The sequence below is a fragment of the Coffea eugenioides genome, chromosome 7, assembly GCF_003713205.1.
Source record: "Coffea eugenioides isolate CCC68of chromosome 7, Ceug_1.0, whole genome shotgun sequence".
NCBI lineage: Eukaryota > Viridiplantae > Streptophyta > Magnoliopsida > Gentianales > Rubiaceae > Coffea > Coffea eugenioides.
In genome coordinates this window covers 12,082,386-12,095,626 of record NC_040041.1, presented here as the reverse complement: position 1 = coordinate 12,095,626, position 13,241 = coordinate 12,082,386, and the positions used below count along the sequence as shown (strand labels likewise).

Here is a 13,241-nt window from a genome sequence, read left to right as displayed (position 1 = left end):
GAAGGGGCACCTTAAAAGTTTTCAAAATTCTAAAAGCCTCAATAGTATAATTACTCCTTTCGTCCCAAAATTTTGGTCGAGTTTTAGGCATCCAACATTTATCAATAATAGCGTTTTGATTGTGATGTTTGAACATTTTTTTCCAATCTTATCCCTCAAAATCAAATTTTGAATTTGAATGTAACATGCTCTTGATTAAAAAGCAGGGACAATATTGAAAAAGAAATACCAAAAGGAGCATTAACTTTTTAAATAAGACAAACATTTTGGGACATCCCAAAATAGAAAGTATGACAAAAATTTGGAACGAAGGGAGTAGTTGGTATTAAATAAAATTGAATCAATTGTCCCCCTAAATATGATTATTAGTATTTAATTTATTTATTTTCCTCAATTTCTTTTTAGAAGTGTCCCATACCAAATTAACCTGTCGTTTCCTCATAAAAGTATATTGTTAGTGTATAATTTACTGGAGAATTAGTATTACTTTTAAATAGCAATTAAAGAAACATTAATTTTTTTCTTTTAAGCAAGTGTCTCATAACAAGCCAATTCTTAGTTTCCTCGGTTACTATAACTTAAAATTAGTAAGTAAGCTAATACTATGTTACGTGCATAGGAAATCAAAGGCAAACAAAAGAATATTTAACTATTCTACAAATTAAAGAAGTTTCGAATGTAGTTTTGAATGCCTAGAATTGATAGTAAATAGAATGATACAGAGCCTAATTTTCACATTTTCCTTCATACTTTAGACTTAATTAGAAAAAAAAAAAGTATTCTTAGTTATCGTCTATTGGACTTTTATTTTACATTTAGGATGCTTTATTTAATATGATATATTTTTTGCTATTATAACTTTGATGGTTTGCTACCCTAAACTAAAATCCTGGATCCGACCCTGATTGGGATAATATTTCATTGTTAACCACGGTGAATTTTCATTGTTATGGCTGTCAGTTTACTAGGCAAGCTCCTGTCCCATAGATGATTTTAGCAATTTAATCTTGCTGATGGCTTTATGCGTTCTAATTGCTATGGTTTTTTTTTTCCGAGCCCTATACAGGAGTCCAAAGAACGGTCAATTCCTTTTGACAAGAGAATTACATTTAAAGTATACTATATTTATGAATTGGTAGGAGTTGTCAGGTGTGTCTGGATTTCTAAGAATTGTTACCTTAACATGTATGGAGTTTTAGGTGCATTCAAGCTTCTTATTGAGTTGGCATTGACAAGGATAATGATGGTATTAACGTGAGCAGTTTTGACTAAAGTGTTTACATTCTGCTAAAATTATAACTGATTACTATTATAACCTGTTTTACAATTTTCTTTTAGACATAAATAATCAACACTACCTATTATGACCATTTACTGCTTTAGCATCTATCTAGATTTATTTGCCTCGAATTGGTATCGTTTCTGGTCTAAAAATGTGCATTACTTGGACATGAAAGGCACTTTGGCAGAAAGTAGACAAAAGCTGACTCGTATAGGCCCCGGGGTAGTGACCGAAAGTCTCCACCAACACAAGAAGACAACTGAAAGTGTCTCGCATGTTGCACCAAGAACAGAAGGAAGAGTCTCGCCGACAATATTTTTCACTATTCTCAGATAATCAGAAAGTTGCAAACCTTGAACTAAGTTTATTATTCAAGATACCAATCTGATCTCCGAGTCAGTAGAAGATACTATAATGGAGATACCTTCCAGTAGTAGCACTAGTTGCTTTCATTCCGCTCTGGATTATCTAGGCTGGGTGTATGAGACCCCAAGACATTATTATTCGCCGCATAATAATATCTCGGACCTGAAGGGCGAGGTGAGACTGCTACAAACCTTTGATCTGTATCTCACAAAGTGTAGGAGGAGGAGGAGGAACCGTGAAACCTGTTTGGAACAAAATGAGGAGGAGAAGGATGTTACTTCTTTCAGAATTCAAGAACTGATTATCAGGAAAATGGTAGATCTTGAATCTGCTCGCATCGAAGGCGAGAGGTATCCTGGTCCAGTACGTTTGATATGGGTCGGAAGGGAGCTCACCATATTTAGGGAAGCAATCAAGTTGTTTTTCGAGACAGATATCAAGGAATCGTGGATTGACTTTTTGTTGGACTATTACTGGCTGAGAGATCCAGGACCAGTGATTGATTTCATTGATTCGGTTTCAGAGAATCTGGAGGATCTTCTCTCCGGAAGGCACAAATTTCGTAAAGCGTTGATTGTTCTGGTGAAAGCCCTTAAAGAGAAGCTAATGTTCTTGAAGTGTTTCATTGGCTTTTCCAAGCTTCACGGTGTCGAGGGTCAGCAATTGATAGATCTCTTGATTCACGCTGAAGTGGTAGCTTTCAATGCATTACGCCTGATTTATATATGCTGGTTTCACGGAGATGATGAAAAGCTATGCGAGGAAATGGAACTTCAAATTTCTCGACTGATACGTGAGAAGATTTATCCCAGTAGTCCCCAAGTCCGACAAACTTATTTCCATGTCCTGACTGCTTCAAAGTTATCAAGTTCCTCAAACACTTCAACTCTAGAGAAGAATAAGCATCTAGTGGCTGACTTCATGGATTGTCTCGTTCACATTATCACGGAGCTAGTAGAATCTTGTACCAGTATTCTGGTTCCGATTATGAAGCGAATGCTAAAACTCCTTGAGGGGTTAAGATTCCTGACAATCCTTCTCAGGCATCAGCAGAAGTTCAAAGAGCTACGCCATGAAATGAAGACTCTTATTGCAGTTGTGGTCCGTGATGCAGCAATCGTAATTTTCTCCCTTTCTGTGAATCAGTTAATCACTGAAGGCTTGGCCAACGAAACAGATCTTGCTCTTCTTCATTTGCTCAAAGTGCTCAAGTTTATTAGGGCAGAAGTTACACAGGTCTATCCACTAACATCAGTTTCGGGATTTGGTTTTCCTAGGATCAATGAGTTGGGCTCTATGGATTTTTTTTTAAAAAATCTAAAGAAACTAGCAAGTTGTGATGAAATCAATGGTTCAATTGCTTTTCCAGTGGATAAAATCCAGAAAATCCAAAAAGATTTTGAATTTTTAAGATCTTTCCTGGAAAAAATCAAGGAGCAGTGCAATCAGAGCAAAAAAATCCAAGCTTTCTGGAGTCGTGTTATGGAGGCTGCATATAAAGCAGAGTTAGTGATCGACTGGACACTTGTTGGTGATGAACGTGAATGTTGTTTGGATGATGTTGCTACAGATATCAATCTTATGAAGACTGAAGCCCAAGAGATGTATGGTAGCATAAGCTATGATGGCGAAACCAAGAGAGTTACCGAGACTTTCACTTGCGTGTCATCACAAGTTATTGCGGCCACGAAAAATAAAGATTTTGTGTGTCTCGATGACGAGGTGAAAACTATCACTGATAGACTCACTGGAGGATCAAGGAAGTTGGGTGTTGTTCCCATCGTTGGTATGCCTGGGCTCGGTAAGACCACATTAGCCAATATGGTTTATAGTTCTCCTTCAGTAAAGTTGCACTTTCATATTCGTGCTTGGTGCACTGTTTCTCAAATATATAGCACACACAACTTGTTAGTTCAGATATTGCATAGTATTGATTCTAGGAGTCCCGAACAATATCCAGAGGAGAATGAAGGTGATCTGGCTATAAAGCTAAAACAAGCTTTGCTCAGAAATAGGTATCTCCTAGTGTTGGATGATTTGTGGGGCGTTGAGGCATGGAATTTGTTGGAAAAATCATTGCCAGATGATGCCAATGGAAGTAGGATTCTTATAACAAGCAGATTGCAGAATTTGTTTCTGCAATTCAAACTTGATAGCAAAGCTCACCATCTCCGCCCCCTTACCGATGAAGAGAGTTGGAAATTGCTGCAAAACAAGCTATTTGGCAAAGAAGGTTGTCCTGCAAAACTAAGTGGAGTTGGATTTCAATTAGCAAAATCCTGTAGGGGCTTACCTCTCACAGTTATCCTTGTTGCTGGAATTCTTGCTACTACTGATCAAAATTGCTGGCAAGAAGTTGCAAAAAGTCTAAGTTCCAGTATTGTCCTTGACGACGAATATTGCATGAAGACACTTGAGCTGAGTTATAGTCATTTACCAGGTGATTTGAAGCCATGCCTTCTTTACTTTAGTGCATTTCGAGCAGACAAAAATGTTCCAATTCGAAGGTTGTTATGGCTTTGGATCTCTGAAGGATTTGTGCAGAAGACTGAAGAAAAGAGCTTAGAGGATGTGGCAGATGAGTACTTGAAGGATCTGGTTGATAGAAGTCTAGTTATGGTTTCTGAACACAGAACTAGGGGTGGTGCCAAAGCCTGCCGACTTCATGATTTGGTACATGAGTTTTGTGTAGAAAAAGCCAAAGAAGAAAATTTTCTACATATTATTCATAGTCAGAATGATCTCACTATTCTTACTATCCCAAGCAACCCCCACCGAGTTTGTGATCAAAATGCCAGAAATTTGATGACTTGGGATTTAATGCTACTTTTTCCCAATTTACGCAGTTTGTTATTGTTTAAAGAGGATGCTTTCAGCCTTTGGTTACCTCAACTTCTCAGAGTGCTGGATTTAAGGAACTTGAAGTTTGATGCACATTTTCCGATGGTAGTAGTATTGCTTGTTCACTTGAGATACTTAGCTCTTTATATTAGAGGAATAAATAGCATCCCACCTGAAATATCCAACCTTTCAAGGTTACAAACTTTTCTGGTAAGAGGATACTCAAGATATTTTTTGTTACCGAAGACTATCTGGAACATTAAGACACTGAGGCATCTCTACTATACTACCAATGGCGGTTTTGCTTTTCCTGTTGAAAATCTTGAAGTATCCCCATGTTTAGATCATCTAGACACTTTAAACCTTGCCATTGATCCCTCCTCTCAAAGCTTGCAAAAGATACTGAGAAAGTTACCAAGCATCCGCAGGCTAAAATGTTCAATAACGGGTGGTGTCAGAATCGGAAATGGTGAAGGGATTCTAGAGTTTGACTGTTTGAGTCAGCTAGAATCACTTAATCTGTCTTATTTTAAAGGATACGGATTTAAATTCCCAAGGAATTTGAAGAAATTGACTCTCTCAGATAATGAGCAGCCATGGAGTGAAATTTCAACGATTGGAAAGTTGCCAAATCTTCAAGTGCTCAAATTAGACCATCAAGCCTTTGCTGGGGAAGAATGGGAAATGGAAGAAGGGGAGTTCCCTAGCCTCCGGGTCTTGATGTTGGCACGCTTAGACTTTCGCAGATGGATTGCTGCTTCTGATAATTTTCCCCGTCTTGAGCAATTGCTATTGTATAATTGTCGAAAGCTGGAAGAGGTGCCTTCTTGTTTAGGGGAATGTCCGACTCTTGAAGCGATCGAGGTGGGACGGTGTGGTGAGTCTGTTGTCAGTTCAGTGGAGAAAATTCAACAAGAACAGATGGACATGGGAAATGAAGATCTAAAGATCGCTATTGAAAAATGTGGTGATGCATGGATTGGCTAAGAAGAGCCAATCCCCTCAGAAACAGAGTCAATTCCCTCACAAGGAGTCTGATTTCAAGGTTTTTTCAAAGCAATTTCTGGAGCTTCCCAATTTTTTTTTTCATGCAGCTAGCTAGAACTTTGTAACTGCAGTGGCAAGCACTGTCACGCATTATTCAGTCCAACATTATCTATCAGAGTCTATGTCTAAACTTTTCTCCATGTTCTTTTCTGGTTCGATGATGTTTAATGGATTTTATCATTTTATAATCTCAACTCGCAAAATCTTCTTTAATGCTGGCTGCTACAGATTGATATGATGCTTAAAACTAGCTGAGCATGCCCATGCATACATGCAAGATACACTTTTCTCTCCTTTCTTTGTATTTCAGTCAGAGTAGTGCAGAAACTTGTGACTTGCTTCTGTTTTTCCTCAACAAAGAACCATACACTCAATTAATTAACATGTTAAAACATAAAATAGTTTCTGTTTTTGCAACAAATATTAAGAAGAGACAAGGAAAAAGAAAAAAACAAGAAAGGGCAAAGCACAACTTGGTTATGTTACTTTTCGATAGAGAAAGGGCGAAGCAAAAGAATAGTACAATTCGCCTCAAATGGTTGTCTGATACAATTTGCGTATTGTTGTTAGACGCAGGCCATTTTCATTGGCATTTGGCCTAGAAATAGCTTTGGATATCAAGCCGAAAGGAAAAGAAAATCCAAAAACTTGTGCAAGAGTTACCTTTACATGTGTCTTTCTTCTTTACACTAATTTCATGCACAAACTTCCTGTAAGTAATTACCAGTGCTTTTGGTAGTCTAAAGAATGTAAATATTCTAAAACTTTTTGTTTGCTGTTTCATCTTTTAGTTTGTAGGAAAAGGAAAAACAGAGACTCATAAAACGTTGCTTGCAATGTTATATCTAGGAAGTAAAGTTTCTTTCTTTTCTTTTTTTTTTTTGAATTATTAACACAGTGATCAAAGGCCAAAGGAACCAATAGCGACTGAAGAGAGTTGTGGAAGAAGGGCCTTGAATTCGTCCAGTTAATTTAAACGGTTCCAGAAAATTTACCTGTGCTTGTGCACTGCTTTACAAACTATTTGACAATATATGACATGACTTTCTTTCATAAAAATAAATTGTGGTAGTAAATTTGGTGTAACTAATAGTGAGTTTTTCCATAAAACAAGTAAGTTTCATAATTTATGTAACTTACTATTTAAATAACAAATATTTTTAGCAAAAAATTAGCATTTTTAAATATAAAAATTACTATTTTTCAAGCAAAATAATGATTTGATTAACAAATCTTATCACTTTTTTGAGTAAAATTTACAACATCATTAACAAATCTTACTAATTTTCTAGTAAGACTTACCATTTTTTATACAAAACTTACTACTTTTTCAAGCGAAACTTTTGACTTGATTAACAAAGGATTAATCACATTTATCGTCCTTGAGCTTTGGTCAAATTACAAATCAAATCCTGAGATTTGGTCAAGTAACAATCTAACCCCTGAATGAGCAAACGTTAAGCATAACGCCCCCTAACGTCGTCAACCGTTACTAACATTAATGTAAAAAGCTTGTGTGACTGCCCCAAAATGTCCTTAAGGAGCTCCTGTACTATTACAAACACATTTTTGCTTATTACCTTCTAAGCCAAAAAGAATATATTTTGCTTATTAGACTCCAATAGAAAAAAATACATATTGGCTTCCATAAATAGCCTTTCTCATAAAAATTGATATAAAAATTAGAGTAAATCTTTTATACATTATCAGTGTATACATAAACAGGATTAGAAACATGTCATATATATGTGCAAATTTTGGAATTTAAATTCAAATTGAAATGATATGACGTATGCATTTGTTGATTGATATGATAACCAATTCTTCCGGTAAATCTTTTTATTTTATGCAGTACTGTCGATTAATCGGATGACAATTCTTCCATTACAAAAAGTTAGTTAGACAACATAATGTGGTTGATTTTGGAAGTTTTCAATTATGAATCTATTATGGATTTGGCCGACATGACTTTGCTTTATGTAGGGTATAGTTTCTTTACTTTTGATCTGATATTGTTCTCTTATCTCAAATCCAACTTGGTGTTAATTTGGGACTTGACCAATAAATTAAGCAATTCCATTTCTTGGTTAAAAGGAAGTAAATATAAATCATAAGATTGTTGCATAAGCACTTAAGAGTTAGATACCCTGATATCTAGTTTTACAAGTTGTGAATTTATGGGAACTGTAATATGTTAGCTTTGATCCCACTAGCAAGAATTACTGGTAATCTTGTGAAGAAATAGCACTACTGTTTTTTGTTTCTTGCAATAGAAAATTGTGCGGTTCACCAACGGACAAGAAGCTAGACTGGTCCCTCAAATCTTAGATTGCTGTTGCACCATGACCAAGAATATGGAAAATAACCACTTGGGATCCTCAGTGACATGTTTTTTATACCAATCCAATGTCACCTATAGTATTGTGCCAAGTGTCCTGTTATTATTTACACTTTAATTTTCAAATAATTCAACTTGGTTTGGTTTAACACAAGTGTAAATAATAATAGGACACTTGGCGCAATACTATAGGTGACATTGGATTGGCATAGAAAACATGTCACCGAGGATCTCAAGTGGGAAAATAACTTAATTGAACCTAGTTATGAACAATGTGTGATTATTTATTTTTTAAAGTAAGTTTTAGTTGAACAATTCTTTTTAATAACAAAAACCTCCTTTATTGTCTTGGAGGTCAAACTTGATGGTTATATTTTTAAATTTATTTTTGGTAGGGAGAGGTGTGGAATTTTTAAGAGGCGGGAGGGGAGATTTAAAATTTTAAACCCAAAATCTTTAAATCCTGAGATTTCGACCCATTAAACTAGAGCATAAACATGTAAGAGTGATGAGAAAAATTAAAACGAAATTTTTACTTTTTAGGAAAAGAACTCTTGATGCTAGAGTTGGACTTTTAAACATTAATGTAGATACTAGTTTGAAACACCCTTCATTGCAGGGGGATCAATTTGGTTCCATTTTAAGTCTTCTTGTATTATAAAATTTGTGAGTAAATAGTTATAAATATGATTAAACTAACAGATAAGAGTAAGAGAAATAGAGCAAACAACCAAAAAATTCACCCAGTATAACACTATAATTGTTTAAGTACACTAATTTTATTTATAAGTGGATGCTTTATTTCTTCAATTGTCATATTTTCAGCTCGAACGTTCAGTGTTGGGCTAGTATTTTATTATTAGTCACGGTGACTTTTCATTGTTATGTATGTCATTTTTCTACGCGGTCTAAAATGGTCAGCTGTATGGGAATGCACTTTGGCAGCTGACTCGTTTAGGCCCCTCACGTCTCCATGAACACAACAAGGCAAGATTAGAAATTAGCCTGGCAAGTTGCAACTTGCAACAAGAAAAGAAGAAGAAAAGAGTCTCGCCGACAATAGCTGACTAAGTTCAAGACACAAATCTGATCTCAGAGTGGATAGAAACTACAATAATAATGGAGATATCCTGCAGTAGTAGCACTGATTGCTTTGATTTCGCTCTAGATTATCTGGACTGGTTGAACAAGACCTTCAAATATGAGTTGCACTTTTATATCGAGGGTCTGGAGATCGAGGTCAGCTTATTACAAAGCTTTGATCTGTATCTGACAAAGTGTAAGAGGAAGAGGAGGAGGAACCATGAAATCTGTCTGGAACAAGATGCGGAGGAGAAGGATGTTACTTCTTTCAGAATTCAAAGTCTGATTATCACAGGAATGCAAGACCTTGATTTTGCTTGCTGGGAATACTTGATGCGTTCTCGTTTGTCTGGTTTGACTCAGATCAAAAGTGAGCTCACCATATTCCAGGAAGCAATCGAGCTGTTTTTCGAGACAGATATCAAGGAATCATGCATCAACTTTCTGTTGGACTATTACTGGCTGAGGGATCCGGAACTGGTTATTGATTTCATTGATTCGGTTTCAAAGAATCTGTCAAAGCTTCGCGAAAGGGACGTATTCGAAACTCTTAAAGAGAAGCTAATGTTCTTGAAACATTTCATTCACTTTGCCATGCTTCACGGTGTCGAGGGTCAGCAATTGATGGATCTCTTAATTCACGCTGAAGTGGTGGCTATCGATGCATTACGCCTGATTTCTATATGGTGGTTTGACGGAAAAGGTGAAGTACGCAATGGCATGGAACTTCAAATTTCTCAACTAATAGGTGAGAAGATTAATCCCACTGATCCACAAGTTCGAGAAACTTATATCCATGTCTTGACTGCTTCAAAGTTATCAAGGTCATCAGACACTTCAGCTCTGGAGAAGAATAAGCATCTAGTAGTTGACTTTGTGGATTGTCTTGTTCACAATATTATGGAGCTACTAGAATCTTGTACCAGTATTCTGGTTCCAATTATATTTCACATGCAAAAACTCCTTGACGGGCTAAGATTCCTGTCAATCCTTCTCAGGCATCCGGAGAAGTTCAAAGAGCTACGCCATGGAATGAAGAGTCTTATTGGAGTTGTGGTCTGTGATGCAGCAATAGTAATTTTCTCCCTTTCTGTGAATCAATTGATCAAAGAAGGCTTGGCCAAGGAAACTGATTTTGCTCTTTTTCATTTGCTCAAAGTGCTCAAGTTTGTTAGGGCAGAAGTTGCACAGGTTTATCCAGTAACATCAGTATCGCCATTTGGTTTTCCTAGGACCAATGAGTTGGGCTCTATGGATTTTCTCCTTGAAAATCTGATTGAACTGGAAAGTTGTAATGGGGCTGAGGATTCAATTGCATTCCCAAATGATCAAATCCACACAGTCCTAGATCATCTTGTATTCTTAAGATCTTTTCTTGGCAAGATGGTAGACCAGCACAACCGGAATGGAAAACTCCAAGCTCTTTGGAGTCGTGTTATAGCGGTTGCTTACAGGACAGAGTTTGTCATTGACTCTATTGTGATTGGTGATAAACATGAATATTTGGAAAGTGTTGTCAGAGATATCCAGCTTTTGAGGACTGAGATTGAAACCTATGAGTGCACGAGGCATGACACTGGAGCTCAGAGAACTAACCGGAAATCTTTCCACATTGAGTCAAAACGTAGCACCCCAGTGTTGAATGAAGTTCTTGATGATGAGGTAAAGACAATTATTGATAGACTTACGAGGGGTTCAAAGCTGTTGGATCTTGTTTCAATTGTGGGTATGGCTGGACTTGGTAAGACAACATTGGCCAATAGAGTTTACAATGATCCATTAATTTCAAGCCACTTTCATATCCTTGCTTGGTGTACTGTTTATCAAGTATATAGCATACAGGATTTGTTACTTCAGATTTTGTGTAGTATTTCTGCTGGGAGTCACAGCCAATACCTTAAGATGGACGAAGATGATTTGGCTGAAATGATCTACAAGCGTTTGAAGGGAAATAGGTATCTCGTTATTTTGGATGATGTGTGGGAGATTGAGGTGTGGAATTTGGTCAAAGGTTCATTGCCTGATGATGCTAATGGAAGCAGGATTCTCTTTACCAGCAGAATTGAATTGCAATTCAGTCCTGATAGCAAGGCTCACCATCACCGCCAGCTTACTGATAAAGAGAGTTGGAAATTGCTGCAAAAAAAGCTATTTGGCAAAGAAGGATGTCCTCCGAGACTAATTGAAGTTGGATCTCAAATAGCAAAATTTTGTAGGGGCTTGCCTCTCACAGTTGTCCTTGTGGCTGGAATTCTAGCTAATACTGCTGAAGATTGCTGGGAAGAAGTTGCAATTAGTGTAAGTTCCAGTATTATCCTTGACGATGAATATTGCAGGAAGACACTTGAGCTGAGTTATAGCCATTTACCCGATGATTTGAAGTCATGCCTTCTTTACTTTTGTGCATTTTCAGAAGGCAAAAGCATTCGTGTCAGCGGTCTTTCATGGCTTTGGATCTCTGAAGGATTTGTACGAAAAACTGAAGGAAAGGACTTAGAGGATGTGGCTGACAACTACTTGAAGGCTCTGGTTGATAGAAGTTTAGTTATGGTTATCAAACAAAGAAGTATGGGCGGTGCCAAAAGCTGCAGGCTTCATAATTTGGTACATGAGTTTTGTGTAGGAAAAATCAAAGAAGAGAACTTTATACATATTATTCGTCGTGGGAAAGATCCTTTTAGTCTTGCTAGCCTAAGCAGCCCCTACCGAGTTCATGATGCAAATTCCACGAAATTGAAGACTCGGGAGTTAATGCTGTCTTTTCCTAATTTACGCACCATCATGTTGGATCAAAGTTCTTCTTTTTCTCCGTTGGATTTTGAGTTTTCGTTACCTAAACTTCTTAGAGTGTTGCTTTTGGAAGGCGTCAAGTTTGTTGCAGATTTTTCGATGGAATTAGTATTGCTTGTTCACTTGCGATTCTTGCTGATTGATACTAAAGGAATAATATCCATCCCATCTGCAATAGCCAACCTCTCAACTCTCAAGGTTGCAAACATTTTGGATAGAAGGAAACTCAATGTGCTATTTACCGAAGACCATCTGGAACATTAAGACATTGAGGCATCTATATGCAGGTGGCAATTGTGGTTTTATTTTTACCATTGAAAATCTTGAGGTATCCCCGTGTTTAGATCATTTAAATACTTTAAACCTTGCCATTGATCCCTCCTCTCAAAGCTTGCAAAAGATACTGACAAAGTTTCCAAGCATCCGCAAGCTAAAATGCACGAGATCCTACGAATCAGGAGAAGACCCTACCAGAATTGGTGACCGGATTCTCGTGTTTGAGCCTTTGAGTCAACTAGAATCACTCAATCTATCATTTTTTGCTGGATATGGATTTAAATTCCCATTGAATTTGAAGAAGTTGACTCTCTCACGTAATCGTCAGCCATGGAGTGAAATTTCAAAAAATTGCCCAATCTTGAAGTGCTTAAATTACTCCATCGCTCCTTTGATGGGGAAGAATGGGAAATGCAAGATGGGGAATTCCCTAACCTCCGAGCCTTGAAATTGTCTAGCTTGCGATTTCGCAGCTGGACTGCATCTTTTGATAGTTTTCCCCGTCTTGAGAAATTGATTGTACACGAATGCAAGAAGCTGGAAGAGGTGCCTTCTTATTTAGGGGAATGTGCTACTCTTGAAATGATTGAGGTGAAAGGGTGTGGTGAGTCTGTTGTAAGTTCAGTGAAAGAAATTCAACAAGCACAGGTGGATATGGGAAATGAGGTTCTAAAGATCGTAATAGGAGGAGGAGGAGTAAGAAGAAGAGGAGGATCAACTCCCTCAGAAACAGATGAAGAATCAAGCAGCTCAGAAATAGGAGGAGGATCAACTCCCTCAGAAACAGATGAAGAATCAAGCAGCTCAGAAACAGAGTCAATTGAGCCAAGTCCCTTAGAAACAGAGCCACTTCTCTCAAGTTTCCAGTACGACATGATGCAGCTAGCTGCAACTTTGTGACTGCATAATTCAGTCCAACATTAATTATCACACTCTGTTTGTAAAATGTTCTCCATGTTCTTTTCTGGTTTGATGTTTAATAGAGTTTATACTTTTATTATATAATCTCATTTCGTGAAATCTTCTTCAATGCTACTATAGATTGATTTGATGCTTATGACTAGCTGAGCACAAGCATATATGTGCAAGATTCACTTTTCTCTTCCTTTCTTTTTTAATGCAACAAATATTAAGAAGAGACAAGCAAAATTTGAAAAAAAAAAAAAATTTTGGTTATGCAGAGCAAAAGAAAAGTAAAATTTGCATATTGTTGTAATA

The 13,241-nt window shown here is 37.0% G+C and overlaps 2 protein-coding genes across 2 annotated transcripts; both read left to right on the top strand.

The window, feature by feature from the left end:
• The first annotated feature begins 1,696 nt into the window (after positions 1-1,696).
• LOC113776914 (putative late blight resistance protein homolog R1A-3) lies at positions 1,697-5,476 on the top strand. The gene has a single exon (XM_027321964.1). The coding sequence runs from the start codon at positions 1,697-1,699 to the stop codon at positions 5,474-5,476; it is 3,780 nt and encodes a 1,259-aa protein (XP_027177765.1).
• Positions 5,477-8,993: 3,517 nt separating this feature from the next.
• Positions 8,994-12,011, top strand: LOC113776913 (late blight resistance protein R1-A-like). Its single transcript, XM_027321963.1, has one exon. It carries the CDS (start codon positions 8,994-8,996, stop codon positions 12,009-12,011), a length of 3,018 nt encoding a protein of 1,005 aa, XP_027177764.1.
• The last annotated feature ends 1,230 nt before the right edge of the window (positions 12,012-13,241 follow it).